General features: G+C 32.6%; 2 protein-coding genes across 26 annotated transcripts in view; one reads left to right on the top strand and one right to left on the bottom strand.

Moving 5' to 3' along the window:
* Window positions 1–248: 248 nt before the first annotated feature.
* On the bottom strand, window positions 249–12,301 carry mxt (Eukaryotic translation initiation factor mextil). Of its 13 annotated transcripts, XM_085193748.1 has the most exons (14): window positions 11,864–12,137; window positions 11,536–11,660; window positions 11,155–11,308; window positions 10,933–11,086; window positions 10,210–10,411; window positions 8,745–8,816; window positions 8,222–8,282; window positions 7,459–7,594; window positions 6,969–7,106; window positions 6,480–6,669; window positions 4,753–4,821; window positions 3,578–3,693; window positions 2,673–2,701; window positions 249–1,827 (listed from the first exon to the last, which is right to left on the bottom strand). In XM_085193748.1, the coding sequence occupies exons 1-14, from the start codon at window positions 11,869–11,871 to the stop codon at window positions 1,803–1,805; spliced, it is 1,479 nt and encodes a 492-aa protein (XP_085049874.1). In that variant the 5' UTR covers window positions 11,872–12,137; the 3' UTR covers window positions 249–1,802. The 13 variants fall into 13 exon arrangements, with proteins under 13 accessions (XP_085049874.1, XP_085049873.1, XP_085049870.1 ...); XM_085193747.1 differs by lacking the exons at window positions 2,673–2,701; window positions 11,864–12,137 and adding an exon at window positions 12,147–12,301; XM_085193744.1 differs by lacking the exon at window positions 2,673–2,701.
* Window positions 12,302–12,467: 166 nt separating this feature from the next.
* Window positions 12,468–17,143, top strand: part of Piezo (piezo type mechanosensitive ion channel component) — a 41,919-nt gene continuing 37,243 nt past the window's right edge. For all 13 annotated transcript variants that reach the window (XM_085193668.1, XM_085193660.1, XM_085193624.1 and 10 more), the window contains exons 1-2: window positions 12,468–12,657; window positions 12,781–12,844. In XM_085193668.1, coding sequence (XP_085049794.1) covers window positions 12,781–12,844 — 64 coding nt within the window. In that variant the 5' untranslated portion in view covers window positions 12,468–12,657. The remainder of the gene's footprint in view (window positions 12,658–12,780; window positions 12,845–17,143) is intronic.

The raw sequence follows: 17,143 nt of genomic DNA, 5'->3' as shown, positions 1-17,143 counted from the left end.
TCTTGTCTCTCCTGATAACTTACATAATAGGCTGTTACTTGGAGGAGGAGGTGCTATTGGCTTACACTAAGCCAACAGCACCTCGAAATCATTCTAAGGAGTATTTTATTTTGAGTGCCCACTAACACCGGCAATGGTGCTATATTATTATTATTTTGTTCCAAACATAAAAATATACTTATATATTAAATATTTTTCGTACCTATAAAAATTGGGATAGGTTGCTGGTGTTTACAAATAAAACAAAATTTATTAGAAAATTTAGTATATATCATAAATTTTCACAATATAGCCTTGCCTTAAATTTGAAAATAAAACAAAAAAAATGTGTAAATAAAAATAAAATAAAAATCTAACGATAATACTCTTTCTGTGAGCACCGAATATTAATTTCTTAAATACGTGACTTTTATAATTGTATTGTGACGACATATCATGATAAAATAAACATGAAATTTAATTGCTTAAAACTTTTTTTTTACTAAATTGTCGTCAAAGTGCAATCTCACTCAAATATTTTCAAGTTCAAATAAAATTTACAATATTGTTTACGTATATTTTGAAATATAATATAAGGTATAAAAATATTTGAATAGCTTTAAAAGCTTGTGTATAATAAGTAGTTGCTAATCGCTAATAATTTGATATATTCATTAAAGATTTATAATGACAACTAAAGTAAAAAAAATAACAGTCTTAGAATAACGCGTAATATATGTTCTGTTGTAGTCAGTTATTAAAAATTCTGTATAAATATTAATTTAGAAGGAGAGAGCCTGGCAACAAAGTTAGTATACATCTTTTATAAATACAACAACGACTACATAAATTTATTTGGTTTAGTGCACAGCGATTTAAATATACTCTACTAATAATAACAAAATAATATAAAGATATTTTTGTTAATTTCTTTCATAAACAATCGATTGACAGGCTCCCTCGGAAACAAAAGCTTACGAATTATGATATATTATGAGAATCGACACCTTCCCCACAGGACTAGACACTAGGTACGATCTGAATGAGTATACAAACACACAAAGAAATGCATGCATTCTCCTTACAATAAATGGAATCACTCTGTGACGTTGAAACTAAATGTTTCTTTAGTCAATATATACAATAAAGATAGATCTAACTCTGGACACTAGAGTGGATCTCGAGAAAATTAGATATAATTTTATTAGTGGTGTGACATTCCTTTATCAAATAATAACATTAGCATTCTGTAAGAGATCATTCGCGCAAGATTAACATCACTTTTCTGTCTTTAAATAGGAATTTGTTATATTCGACATTTTATTACAATTTTCATCAATTAGATCCACGCTCAGTATCGAGAAATAAAAATATATTCGTTAGTGCCGACGTGCGCCGCCGACGTTAAATAAATATTTTGGTAAGCTAATACTTTTAGTAGTTATAAAGTTTGCTAAATTAGTAACGCAAGCAAATTATAAGTCAATAGAGACGGACGGCTCTAAGCGAACAAAAGTTTAAATCAGACCCAAAGAAGGCCAGGACAGCCCCAGCGCGTTAATGTCTAAGATCGTTCGAAGTCTCCGAATGAATAGTAAACGTCGAACGAAGAAAAGCTGCCATAGTGAGCTACCGAAGTAGTGCGTGTAGAGGACTGTTTACGTGCAGAGTGCAAGTAATTAGGGGCATGTGCGTGGGTGTGTGTATTGGGGGTGGGGGGAGTGGAGGAGGGTGAGGGGGAGGTGGTCACTCGGGCTCTGGGGAGTCGGGCGCGTCGTGCGCGAGGGTGACGCCGCCGGCTGCGCGCACCTTCTTCAAGTAGCTCACGCTGTCGAACTCCAGGCAACTCTGCACATACCAACCACGCTGTTAGCGCTCTCCTGCTTCCTTCTTCTCTTACATCATTATTACTTACAATCTGGCTCTCAATTTATAATTTGAGCTGTACTTTAGCTTAGTTTTTGTGCTTACAAATACATATATTTCTTAGTTAACAAGGTTTATATAGTATATAATCAGCTTCACGCCATATCCCGCACACAGCAAGGAAGGCAGAGAGAACCTAGTGTTAAAACACTCCGTTCCACATTCTGCCGAATTCTGGAGGCTTTGCGTGTTGCGTGAAAATATAATTCTCTCTCTGTCTTAATAGCTTCACTCTTTTTCCCTTACCCCACCAACAGTTCGCATAATTCGTAATATTATTTTAAGCACATAATGAAGACACTAAAGTACAATATTATTTCAAATAACTACGCCTACCTATGGATACCAAACTAAGTTTTAACACAGATTTAAAATATACTTGTTACTATTTTTTTTAATTTTAATTATGTCTTTTAATAAAATAAAAAAATATATTATTTCTCTATATTTTTTTGTTTTATCAAATATTTTAGCCACATTTTTTTTTAAAACTGTACATTAAATATCGAGTTTAAAAGTTATTTTAGATCTAGTATTAAGTGCAAGGTTAAGTTAGTAATAACCGAAAGCCCATTGCGATTTATTAGTAGGAGTGAAAGCAGAAGTGTAAGCAAAGACAGGTTGCGTTTTTAAACTTTATTTATAAAAATCAAGTGACAATGAGAAACAACACTGATAATTTAACACAAAAACAAAACAAAAACAACGCAAAAGATCCAGAGAGTCCAGATCCGCAAGGAAATTCCAAGCAAAAGCGGGTCGCCTACCTGTACTGTACCCCTCTCGAGTATCCATTCTGAGCGGCATAAACATTAAAATTTCTTATTATAATAAAAATATTCATCAATAATCAACAGAGAATATATATATCATATATTTAAATAAACAATCACAGGGAATTTTTCTTATCATTTCAATCAAAATGAATCAGTCTAGGGATTAAATTATTAAATAGAATTATTGTCATCACATTATAGATCACTAGGTCAGTTTTAATAGTCAGTCTTAATGTAGTCTCTAAATGCACTTAATTAATTTATACTTAAATTCAAGTTAAATTGGCCTATTGGCGCTGCCCGAAAGTGAGATCGATTTTTCTACTACTACTTGTTATTTAGGTAAATTATAAAATGTGCTGTTAGTAAGCTTGCCCAAAGCGTATACACTGAAACGTGATATATTTACAGATTATTAATCGTGACTACAATTAAAGAGTCGGACAATAATCTAATAACCAGCCAAAATTTCGTATTTGAAATTTTCACTCGATTATGAACTGTTTACATTTAATTCTTAGCAATAGACTGAATAAAAAGTTTATCTTTCGTTTCAATCTACCCGAGGTTCAAGTATTACTGGTAAACAGTGCATCTGCGAAAACAATTGCAAAGCAAAAGCAAAAAAAAACTTATTGCAGTGAGCGAACAGTACGCATCTATATCGATTAACAATATTCTTTTATCAATATATCATAATCGAATAAATTAAACGGCCATCACTGTTCGCGCACGTCAACGTGGGCGCGGAGGGGAGGGGCAGGGGGGGCGTGTCAGTAAAAGTTGCGGCACAGCAGCGCGGCGAGGTAGTTGGGCGGGTGCAGGGGAGGCCATAGGCGACAACGCGCGGGATGCGGGGGCTGGTGGTGCGCGGGGGGATGCGCTCGCGGGGTTACCTTGCGCGCGAGCTCAGCGGGGAAGGCGGCAAGGCCGGCGGGCGGCAGCTTGCTGAGCGGCGAGTCCGCGTACTGCACCAGCGTCTCGTACGAGTACGTCTGCCGGGAACCGCCACCTGACACACACACTTAAAATGTTTACTATTTACTGAAACATAAAAAATTGTATTACTAATTATATATTAGTGTAAATTTTATATTAATAATAATGTATGCATGCTGTATATTACATTTAATAAAAAAATTACAATTGTGTAAAAGCAAAGAACACCACATGCAAAGGTTTTTGTTGGAACAATTTGTTTTTTAACACAAAAAATACAATCGAATGATCATTGTTACAGTGTAAAACACAGACAATTGTCAAAATTGATTCAATAATGAACACTAGATATTACAGAAGGTAGTTTTAATTATTACCTATGATAAATAAAATTATAATCATTAAATAACTTGCCATAGAGTAATGAATGATCTAAAGTAGTGATATGACAGGATGAACATTTATAAAATTTTCTAGATACATACAGATATCGCTGAAATTGCGGAATAACCATCTTTAGTCCTTGAGTTTTGATAACATTTACTATATTATTAGACCATGACATGTACGACGGGCGTGCGTATACATGCATTTGACAACATATAATATGTAGAAATAGATAACATTATTCAGTTGTATACTATATGGGCGTATGTGTTATTCACAGAGGCATCTCCGAGTGTGTATATTGCTTGGTGTGTGTTTATTTGGGTTTCAACTTTCTATGTATATCTTTATGTTTGTATATATTTTATTAACTAAGGTATGGACCCTTATAGCAGCGATGTCTGTTATTTTAGGTTTAGTTGCATTGCATAATTATATTTGCGTGCCGCCTCAGCACCTGACTGTAAACGCGACCATTGTGAGTTCGATTCTCACTAGTATATTTATTTATTTATTTATTTCGTCGCTCTGGTAACAAGACAAAGCACGGGGATAAGTGCCGACACTCAACACGAAATGTGTCGAAAATTGGGCGGAAAGGAGAGTGTGAGTGAGAGTCATAGTTTTACACTAAGTTCCCTGCCTACAAGTGAAGATTCAAAAAAAACAACTTCTGCCAAATAATCAGTAAATGTAAGAGTTTGTGTAAGGATGAGTAGCGAGTATTGGGGGTGTCAGTAGTTACCTGAGCTCTTGTCGGTGGAGGTGGCGCGAGAGAAGCGCGGACGCCGCGGCACGGCCTCGCCCTCCGCCGCTGCACACAAGCCACGCTCAGCGACCACGACCACGACCACACCACGCAACGACCACCGCCGACGCCATATTAACTATTATACTTTTATTGGGCATCGAGTCCGTTACGCGACACGTTAAAATAATAAGCGCAAGTGCCGTGCGATCTCCGTTGAGTCGGTCCGTTTGCCCAAAGGGTGGGTTATAGGACCATAGGTGAATGTTGAGATTGCGCATTGACCAATAGACACACTTGTTCCAATATAGATTTAAGATAAAGGAGAAAAATAATGAACTCACTTTAAACGCGAAAATAAAATATGATAGTTAATACGGTGTCAGCGAGCCGTCGACTCCAGCAGATGATTCGAATTTAATAATGGCCGAATAATGTATATTAATTTGGAAAATTGCCGTAACCGTGGTTCTGGATAATGAGCAAGTTATAAACTATATATAAATATTATGTGACACATATATATAATAGAAACAATATACATGTCGCTACTCTTATGAAACAATGATGTTACTGAAAGTATACTTTATGTAACATTGTCAAATTATTGTATTATTATCAAATTATTATAGATTGGTTTGATTCAGTCAGTTTTTTTTTGCTTTATTAAATAAAATCACGCGTGTTTTAGTTGTGATCCTCTAATCCATGCCTTTGCAATTACTTATAAAACTGGGTTAGTACTTCTTATATTATTTTATATATGTATAATCAAAATATATATCTAAAATATAACATGCAAATAAAATCCTATGGATATAAATTACTCATGCATTGTTTAATGAAATTTTTTTGTTTACATAAATATTAATGTTGTATGAAATACATAATATCCATAAATCGATATTCCTATATATAAAATAATATATACTACACCTGTGTTGATTTATAAATATTTGAAAAATATTTATAAAAAATATTTTATTTTTTTTTTTAATTTAAGAGATATCATTTATATTTCAATGTAAAAAAGATTTAAAATTTTACATTAATGTCATTGCCACCACTACAACAAGGTTTTCAAATGAGATAAAATAAAATATTTTATTATTTTTGTTTTGATAATAAAAATTTTGTGAGATTATAATTCTGTGCATTTTGACATTCTGCACTATTCTACAGTTTAGAAAAAAAAATATAGCTATGATTTTTATGCTATTCCTGAATAATAACAATATAACAATGTACAAATAGGTACATAAAATGGTGCACAACCAAACGCAAACATTCAAACAACCAAAACACGCACTTATTCATTATACAAATATCTACAGTACGGTCGCAGAATTAATGTTTCTTACTTTCCCGGGTGATCAATGCGACAAAGTTCAGAAAGACTAACAACAGACCAGCCACGACTTGTCGACCGTACTACGTAACACCAAAACTTACAAAAACAACCATATCAGGGATGTTGTGTGTGTTATATTTTTTTTTCTACTAACAAAAGTTTTCCGTACTTATTGCTATTTTGCACTAAGCGCGCTACTACATATGTCGGCTCAGGCAGGTAAAATCCAAAATCTATCGTAAGTTAAATTTAGACTTCGTCCATCCGAAATTATCAGAAGGTTTTATATTGAAGTCGTTTACAGTTACAGATAGTTATTATTTGGAATACGGTCTCAGCTACACAGCATCCCTGAAGTATAATAAAATATTACCAGAAGCATCACTAGTTGCTGCGCTGGCAGTAAACACGTCGTCATCCGCGCCGTTTAGCGCCGCGTCGTCGCGTAACAGTAATGCAGCGGCGGGACGTTGGGACAGCGTGAAGAAATCCCCAGAACCTAACGCCATTGCTTCTAGAGCACCTGCGCTCTCGAAGTACTCGTCGAGGACCAGTTTTGCTGTCTGTATAGAGTTGTACATATTAGTTTACGCTATATCCCGCACATAGCAGAATAGGGAAAGGAAAAATAGTGATAAATCACTCCGTTCCCTACTTTCCGTCCAATATTTCAAGAGTTTACTTGTCGAGTGGAAGAACTCAATGCCATGCTTTGTCTTTTTACTAGAGCGAGAAAAAGAGAATGACTCATTCCACCAAAGAATCCATCCCACAAACTGATGGTTAACGTGATCGTCTGCGTCTGACTATTAACGATCACGCTGTATAGCTGCGCCAAAAAACAAGAAATATATTAATTTACCTTGACGAGATCCAAATTCTGTCCAGTAATCTTGATGGAGTTTTGCCCGAAGGTCACCGTGTACTTGTACTCACCGAGCGCGGCGTCGTTCGTGGAGAAACTGTGCAGCAGAGCCCTGGCATTGTTGTGAGGAGATTTCTGAAACATTGAACATATCATATTTATAACTATTTAGGTAGTATTCTACACAAAGGAAAGAAAAATGTATAGAAAACGTATAAGAGTCGATACAAGCGCATAAGAACTTAGATATAGGTTAATAAGTACGTATGGCTTACTTGCAGAGCGCTTCGACGCCTTCCACTAAATGCAGGTTCGATTTTTTGTACATTCAATATTTACGTTTACGTTATAACTGCGACCAGCAAGATGTTGTGGCGCAGTAACACAGTGTCTGATTGTAAACACGACAGTTGTGGGAATGAACTATTTTCATTAGTTCGCTAATTAGTGAGAAGGCAATGGGGCGGTGTGTGCACACGATACATGCCTCGCGGGGGCGCTCGTCGGAGCCGGCCGAGTCGAGCGAGGCGCGCGAGGTGGCAAGCGCGCCCTCCAACGCGCCCTCGAGGCGGACGGGGGACGCATTGCGGCGGATCGTGTCGCCAATCAGGTGCTTTGCGTGGCTAAATATTATTAATCATATCAATTAAATTATATAAACGTAGAATAGAATCTCACTAATTCGGCGTTGTCATGTCAGACCAGAGGGCCGGATTATTTGACTGTTCGGATTGTGTAGGAAGTATATGTATAAATAAAATTATGTTTTATGGTAGTAATCTACAGGTTTTTACATAACTGTAAAATATCACACTATTAAATGGTACATAGTTTTTATATCATCCTTATTTGAAGTATGGTATTGTGTAAAATGTAGTCTTTGGTTTAAAAATTAAAGAAAAGTGCCCCAGGTTAATGATATAGCATTATATATGTAGAGATATAAATAATAAAATAAGGAGTTGTTGCAACAACTAAAATGTATTTATGAATTAGTAGATTTAAATTGTTTATATTAAAGTTGTTCAACTGTTATTAAGAGAATATTTGTACAAAAGTTCCATGTATTATTTTAGTGGTCCAAATGGTTTAGAAATATCCTGTTATTGTTGTGAAAATTACCTAAATACGAAATTGATTTATTAAATCAAAATATTATATGAAATTAAGAAATACATAATCAACTACATCGTACGAGTATACTGGAGTGTAACCAAAATTACAATGAGAGAGGTTTATAAATCACTTACTTTACATTTTCCTCGTTTGGACCAGTAATCTGCACCAGACGCTCTTTCGCTCCAGGACTCACTGTAATGATACCATGTAGCGCTTATAGTATTAATACTAAATGTAAAATTGAGTGTGTTAGCTTTTGGTTATTATATATAGTCATTCAGAAGCTCGCAGCTAGATTATTTTTAATAGGCAGGCAGGTTGAAGTGTTATTGAAACCATAACCATTTGATTCTATATCCATAGTTAATTTTGTTAATTATTATATCTAAACATGTAGGTTTAGTAACTTTATTTGATAAATTCATAAACAATCTGTTCATCTAGAAAGTTTTGTAGGTCATTTTATTTATTTTAGTTAACTCGATCATGTCGCAAATTTTCGTTCATAATAGATTATAATTACTTATAAAACTTTCTATACAACTTGTATATAAAATGAACAACGAAGATAGCAGCAAGACAGTTTATTATTATTATTATAGAATATGTAATAGTATAGTCCAGCACCATGCAAGCACCCGCCCGTGCTCATACCTCTTTGAAACGATATGATCGTGTCACTTAGCTCCTCAATCATGTGCACCCGCCTGCCCTTGATACCCATCACTGGAACACCACAATACCACTTCAGACTCGACGACACACATCCGTCATTTGGGTAAACTACTGGATAAACCATATAGCTGTCGCCCACGTAAGGATTTCAAATGCATTGTCAGAAAAAAAATACATTTTTATGCAACTTACTAAATACTTATTTGTTTTTTCACACACACTAGTTAACTTTTCTACACAGTTTAAACATTATTATGTGAACCATTACGTACCTAAAGAATTTTGTTCAAAGAAAATAAAAATCTTTAAAAATACATGTACACTGCTAAAATTACTGTTAGAATTCAAAATAATAAAACTAAAACTGTTCTAATTTAGTCAAATTCATGCAAAAATTAACCAAAAGACCATACTTATAAGTCACTCTAAAGTCTGAGATTGATGTTGAGATGCCATTTTCATTCATACACTCTATGAATGAAATGCTCTGACATGATGTGAGAGTGACTTAAAAATGTGGGCTTAACTTGTGGGTTTGCCTTATTTATATTAAAATGTATCTCACCAAGAGCTTTGCTAAAGAGCTGGTACACAACATTTTACGTAAGATGCATTAAAGAAATATAAAAAATAATAATTTATGTATTTTGTCATGCATATAAATTATATCATCAATAATACCTATGTAATGCTAATTGGAAATATGCATCAAATTATATTTCATTAGGGGCTATCCATAATTTACGTCCCCCGTTAAGATATTGTTTGACAAGGAGAGGAGAGAGGCTCTAAACTTTATGATATCACATTTCAAAATAAAATATCCAAATATTTAAACTCCTAATTTGTGTGAAGAAAGATAATTTTCGAATTCCTGTTTTAATTAAATTATTTTTAGTTTTAAAACTGCATAAGACGTCACTAGGGGAGGCTTGGGATGGAGTGTCTCACACATGTGATAAGTTGTGAGAAGGATAGGGAAGGGTTTTGACCCTGATGAGATTTGTCTCATCAAATTTATGAGTAATTTATGAATGACCCCATCTACCATGCAGTTTAATAAAAAATATTACCTACAAGGACTTAACGTAATTTAAAACTTTCAGTAAATGTTCACTGACTGTTAATACATAATTACTGCTATTAACCAAGAAAACAAGTTTGTATAACACAATAATATAAGTAATTAAATACATTAACATAACAAGTCAATTTAGTCTGTTGCAGTGGAGCAGCATGACACCTATTGTAATTTTCAGATGTAGGTTGGATTTTTACTCAGTATGAGTTATTTTCATTTCCTCACTCTGGTAACAAAGCAAAGCACAGCGTTGAGTTCCGGCACTAATCTCATAAAGTGGGGAATGGAGTGTTGTAACTGGGTTCCTTCTGTCTACCCTGCTATATGCAGGATACAGTGTGAAGCTAAAAAGAAAACAAATACCTTTCCCCGAATCAGCATTGCGTATAACAACCTCATCTTTAGAATAGTTTTTGCCAGGAATTTTAGTGGGCTTGGGAAACTTTCCAGAAGGTTTGATCACCTCTCCAGGGGCCAGCATGGCGGGCGGCTCGGCGGGCGCAGCCAGCGTTGGAGACACCGAGCCGCCCGAACCTGTGCCTTCCATTGTTGGTACTAGAAGAGGCTAGAAAGTTAAATAATTCAATAATTTAAAAAAATTGCTAAAAAATAATATACAATACTGCTGTGTTTAAAAATTGTGAAGCATTGTTGTGCTCTGGCATGCATGTTGCAGGTTGCTCTGGCAAAATATATATCATCAGCTTAGAATGCAAAACTTATAACAGCATAATAAATAAATTCTCAGGAGACAAATCATATTTCAAAAACTATAAGTATATTATCAGAAGGTTTTTACAATTTCGAAATTGATTTATATTTTCTATTATATGAAAGAAAATAAACATCAATTTTGTATTTTTTTCTTAAATTTTGGAATGGTATAAAAATATGTAATGAAAAAACTATAAAGAAATTTTGTATGTTTATACTCCCAGTTGACGATATTATATAGTCAACATGATCTTTAAAAATGTAATAATTATACATTATTTATATGATATATTTTTTGTATTACTTACACTTTAAGGTGAAATTGAAATATTTGAGTGATAATAAATCAAAATATGCATAATGGTTAATTACCTCAGCATGTGTGCCACGGTGTCTGTAATATTGACTCATATAATCAGACCCTTGCCAATGTTTAGCACGCAACTCTATTAATTCAAGAAGGTGCAGTCGAGTTTTTTTGTCTAGTCTCTCATCTTGAGAACCATTGCGAAAGACAACAAAATATCTAAAAAAGTCAAGATAAATAAACATTCAGAAAACATTTCATATAAAAATATATAAGTATAATCAAACCTATCGAGAAAGTCCTTGTAGAGTGCCTCAAGTTGAGCACCATAAAGTTTAAGGTTAGAGTACATGGTGGCGACATTGCTTTGTAATGCTCGGTCAAAGTTTCCTTGCATCATTTGATATGCTACTGCTTCTGTCAAAACTATTAAGTCATCAACTGTAAATAATGATTACAAAATCAGTAATTATACTATTTCTAATTGGATAAGCTTTACCAATATGAATATTAAAAACAAAAATAAATATGAAATTACAAAAGCAATATCATTTTGTTCCAAATATATGACGATAGTAAAAAATATTTATAAATGGAGTTTCTTTTACATCATACAAAAACTAGGAGAAGAGTACATTTATGTTTGAGCATTCCAATAAGACTCTTACCAGAATTAATTTTCACATCTAAAACAGAGTTACGATTGTGTGCAGTGCTGGTCGTCGATTTCAAGGGTCTAGGTACTTCAAGTTTTTTAACCGTGCGGGTCATTTTCGTTAAGGTCGACATGGTGCTGTCAAAATACAAAGAGCATATCATAAATCATAACAAAACATTGCGTGTGCTATATGTACATAAATTAATATTGTATGCCTAAATATTGCGAAGTGACGTGATAAATGATGATGGTTACATATTTATTGAAGGTGTGTTATAATTTATTCAAATAGAACAATGGAATAATAAACTTTTAATTGGGAAATTGAGTTTACTCACTCATCCATGGCGACTGCTTTTCTATGTACACCAAAATCACTTACACAAGCAATATATGTGAAAAGTGAAAGTGATGACAATGATCCTAGAGAATAAATTCAGAACAAACCCAATACGTGTTCATTACTCGACAAATTACTTTAATTTCATTTAATGCAAAGAAGTCGGTAAAAAAATTTTGACTTTACAGAAAATCTAATACGTTACACGATGAAAAACATTTAGACAAAACAATTGAAAACCATGGAACACAATGAAATAAGAAATAAACAAGAAAACTCACCTGGCTACGCCATTAATTCGCAATAAAAATAAATTTAGTGTCGTGACAAATCATGTAAAAAGTATTTTCTGTTACAAAAATTCTAAAAAATATAATTTTTTTAATTCTCATTATTTAATATTAAGAAACATTTTAAACTAATATTACTTTTAAAAATAATATTTTTAGTTAAAATTTTATTATTAAAAACGCTAAAGTTGTAAAACTTTTTAAGAAAACACAGTCTATGTCTATGCCTTTATAGCAATGGTTAAATGTCAGCTATGTTATTGACTTGACAAATGTCATTTGTCTGAATTGCGATGTCAAATGTCACTGCGGGTGTATTGAGAGGTGGTCGTGTTTTGGTTTTCAAATTGGTCCATGTTAAAAAAATGAATAGAAAATACGAAAACTTATTTTATCTAAAACTTTTAAAAGGACAGTATTTTAGTTCGTGTTATTAAACAGTGTTTGTGTATGTTTTGGTGTGCTAGTGTGGACAATAGATTATTAAGTTTATAAAGTTAAGGTAAATATACGAAAATAGGAATTTTACCATTAAGATCGTAAATATTTATCATCTTTTATAGTAAATTTTTATTAAATAACCAATTTTTGAATAAACTCTAATATTAAATATTTATCTTTTCAGATGCATAAATACTACATATCGGTATTACTGGTACGCTTGGTTATACCAGCATCTCTTCTTCTGAGTAAGTTATAAGTATTATTTTATTTAGAGAAAAATATAATATTATAAATTTTTTTACAAACCAGAATTTTGAGAGAAAACCCAATAATAAATGTTAAAGAACTCAAGTTCAAAAACTAAATTTGACTAAAACACGTTTTTTATAATATAAACACAGTAACATTTTTAATTTAATTAAATATATAAATTTAAATGATTTTAATAAAAATAATATTTGAATTTGTGTTTTATATAATATAATAACATACCAGCTAAATATACCACTATGTTTTATATGTCTATGAACCTCAGTATAAATTGAATAAATTGTGATACTATAATAAATATTGAGGTTTCTCAAAATAAGGAAATCAATATATCTAGCAAGAAGTAACTTTTGATTATGAAATGTATATTTATCTTTTATATTTATTTAGTATTATTTGTAAAAATAATATAAGTATTTGTTTATTTGTAATATTATAATTTATGTTGTGGAGCATTGGGACAGCTTCTTTTTGTAAATGGAATGGTTCCCTGCTTCGAAAAGTCTAAATAGTTTAGTCTACTTTGTAAAACTTAAGTAAGAAGATAGGCAGAACTACTATTCATATATTTTTAAAGAATTTTCATACATTTTCACACAGACAAGACAGAAAAAACCTAGTGTAAAGCACTGTTTTATTCTTTCTTTTAAATTTTCGAGTTATTGCATGTTTAGTGGTAGATTCCATAGTTTTGCTTTGACATTACAGAAGAGATCAAAGAAAATAATCAAAGTATAATTGTTCTTCTGAATGGTGATAATTTTTTTTGGCTTTGTGCTTGCAGTAAAACACTGATCGACTATACCACAGTATTAAAAAAAATGTATATTTAACTTTGGTAATTTAGTAGGAGCTATTTTATCTTATATTTGTTGAAAAACTGTATTATTAAAATACCACATCTCATGTCGACTCGAAAATAATCTGTTATGATATATAAACATTACGCCTACTCTGATTTAGGCCCATTGAAGCCATCAAGTTACCCCCTGGATATGAATATTAGTTTTGTCACTATTTCTCAAAAACATGCCTATTGTACATTTCTCTACTTTAAAACATTACAAAATATTTGACTGTACTAATGATTATGGTTTGTAATATATCTTATATTTACTAGTCAAGAATAATTGTTAATGTTTTTGAATGCTGATGCCATGTGAATATAAAAGTTGAATTGTGTAATAGATTCAAGGCGGCAAGTGTGACGTAATGCGCCGAAACCGGCCGGTCGCCGATGCCACTGTTGGCACGAATATTTTTGTATTCTCGTTGTTCATATTATTTTTACTTAAATTGCAGGATACTAAGTTCTTTAAATTTCCTACACTGACTTCTTTATTATATTTTATTTTTTAATTTAGATTTATAAATATTGGTATATTTTATTATGTATCGAACATCGACATATATATTTTTTTGTTTAAAAACTGCTGCTACTTATGTAGTATCTACATACGGCGTAAGTATATTCTTATCAAAATAGTTTAGATTTTATTTAACAAACAATTTAAAGTTCTTTGAAAACCTAAAAAAGAAAATGATAAAACTTTTACACAACTCATTCAATAAACGTATAATATTTTTTTTATGGAGTTAAGATAGCATGTATCAAAAATAATATTTCTTACGGTATCGATCTAAACACAAATAATTAAAACTAAAATCACATTTTGACATAGGGTTTAACGTCGCAATGCGGGCAAGGAGTAATGTATCCTCTGGGCGCGTCACGCTGGGTGCGTCCTCGGGCTCGCACTATGACCTCTTGACCGAATTATGAAACTGCTAGTACTTCAGATTTCTTTGATAGATGCTACTTTTTTGTTTAATAAGATGTGTCCTAGTTTTAAATATATAATTACTGATATTTTCTAAATTGCAAATTTGCAAATTATCCTTGCTTTTTCATATATTTCTGGTTGTTTCGTAACATTGTTGAGACTCCTTATAGTGCCGAGAAACTCTGTTTTCTGTTTTTTCCTGAGATAGATATTAAACAAATACATCACACACACTGCATGGTAGGCAGAGGGAACTCAGTGTTAAGACACGCCGTTTCCCATTTTCCGCCGAATTCTGGAAGCACTGCGTGTTGAGTAGAACCGGAACTCAACGACTTCACCTCGACGCCACAGCTTAAATATTTCATTTCCTCGAGTGGATCGAACCCACAACCGGTCACGTTTTATGCCTCTGAAGCACCACTGGCCTCATATCTGAATGTATATTTAACATCTATACTTCATATGCATATACATATTTGTGACATGAATACTGCGAATGAAATATTTTCACCTAAAGGGCATGTTACGTGAGTAGTCTAAATGGCATTACGAAATGTGAAATGAATATTTTTCTTCAATGATACTTTTTTGCCTTTATTTTTACATATTAATGTTTAGAGTAGTTATTAATATAATAAGTAAATAAAAAGGTATGCCGAGAGAATAGAGTGTTAACTTACTCCGTTCACCACTTTCCGACGAATTTTCCGAGACGTTTCGTGTTGAGTCGGCGAAACTCAACGCCGCGCTTTTGCCTTGGTGCCAGAGTGAAGAAATGGAAATATTACTAAATAATAATTCATACTCTAGGGTGGGGATCGAACCCACAACCGTCGCGTTACAGTCACACCCTTGTGTCCCTGCGCCATGACGGCCTTGTAAGTCAAGTATTACATTTAAATTGGGTAAAGTTAAAAATTTTTGTGACTATTTCAGAGCTTTTATTCGCAAACTTCTAGGAAATTATTTACTCTCTTAATGGATCTCGGTCTCGGTCACACCTTTATTACACTGTTAATTAAACTTTCTGTCAAGTTATTCGTTTAAAGCATAAATACATATTAAGCATTGGTTAAGTTATAAAAACTTTTGATACCTGTTATCAGTCTTTTTAGTTTACTATTTTGTGAACTTTACTACGATTCCTTTTAATAGTATTTAATTGTTACAATGATATTTAAAACTAGTATTACAGATAACACTTTCGCGTTTAACATGAAACTTCTACTTGTTCCAGGACCCATATGTTGAATTAATTATTACACCTTGCTTTTAACGTAATGGAGATCACGCAACGCTCTATTTACATTTAGTGTTATTATACGTATAAAATTCCTAGTCTATAATACTGCTAAATAGGGTCGTACATGTACATTTGTACATATATTCTTCTAGTATTATTGGCTACATTTTCTTATTTCTTTTTGCCATTAATAAACAATATAAATAAGTTATAGGACACGTCAATCTACAACTAGGAACTAATTTATGCCTTCCCTATAAACTTTATTTTTGTTATGCTGCTTTTACTCTTTGGAAGAAGTCCTTTGATACCGTCGTAATTCTTAAGGATGTTTGTTTGCTAAACATTTTTCAATTGAAGAAGATATGGCTATTAACAAATAATATTTAGTATATTTTATTAATTGTTGTATTTTACAATAAAATTAGTAAAATTGCTTATTATTACATTTGTAAATCGATGAAGCCTTTTATTAACATCTGTTTATAGTAATAAATAAAATATTAACTAAAGAAATCAATTAAAGGTTACCTATAAATAAATTAATTTATCTTTATTACCAACAAAAGGTAAAAACATTAATTAATTTTATTTGTTAAAACAAGATATGACAGCCACAGTTAATTACATTTTTTTTTCTATAATAGTTTAGATTTATTGCTATCAATTATTTTTTACATAAAAAATTCGTGTCGTAATGAGATAAATAATAATCATAATTCGCGCTTTTGAAATTTGCTCTTGAAATACCACTCGTTTTTTTCTCATTGGCTTTGAATTAAGGCCGTTGTGGTGCAGCGGCACAAGGGTGTAAGTGTAACGCGACGGTTGTGGGTTCGAACCCCACTCGAGGAAGTGAAATATTTATTTACGTTTATATTTCTATTTCTTCGCTCTGGTGTTGAGGCAAACACCAGAGTGAGGCAATGCCTCCAGAAATAGGCGGAAAGTGGGGAACGGAGTGTCTTAACACTATATTCCCTCGGCTCCCTACCCTTTTTATTTAGGAGTGAATTCTAATAAACCACGAAACATGTGTTCTATGAAATATTTTTAAGAGTCTAAATTTCAAATTTTATAAAAATCGGTGGTGATTTAAAGATTTTTCCATACAAACTTTCAACCCCTTATTTGCACTCTTAGGGGTGAATTCTGGAAAACCATGAAACACGTGTTCAATTAAATACTTTAAAAAATCTAAATTTCAAATTTTATAAAAATCGGTGCCGATTTAATTTTTTTTC

The sequence above is a fragment of the Heliconius melpomene genome, chromosome 1 (assembly GCF_056956725.1).
Source record: "Heliconius melpomene rosina isolate 202511_hmr_F chromosome 1, ASM5695672v1, whole genome shotgun sequence".
Lineage (NCBI taxonomy): Eukaryota > Metazoa > Arthropoda > Insecta > Lepidoptera > Nymphalidae > Heliconius > Heliconius melpomene.
The sequence above is the reverse complement of the archived record's forward strand: the minus strand, read 5'-3'. Positions and strand labels throughout refer to the sequence as shown.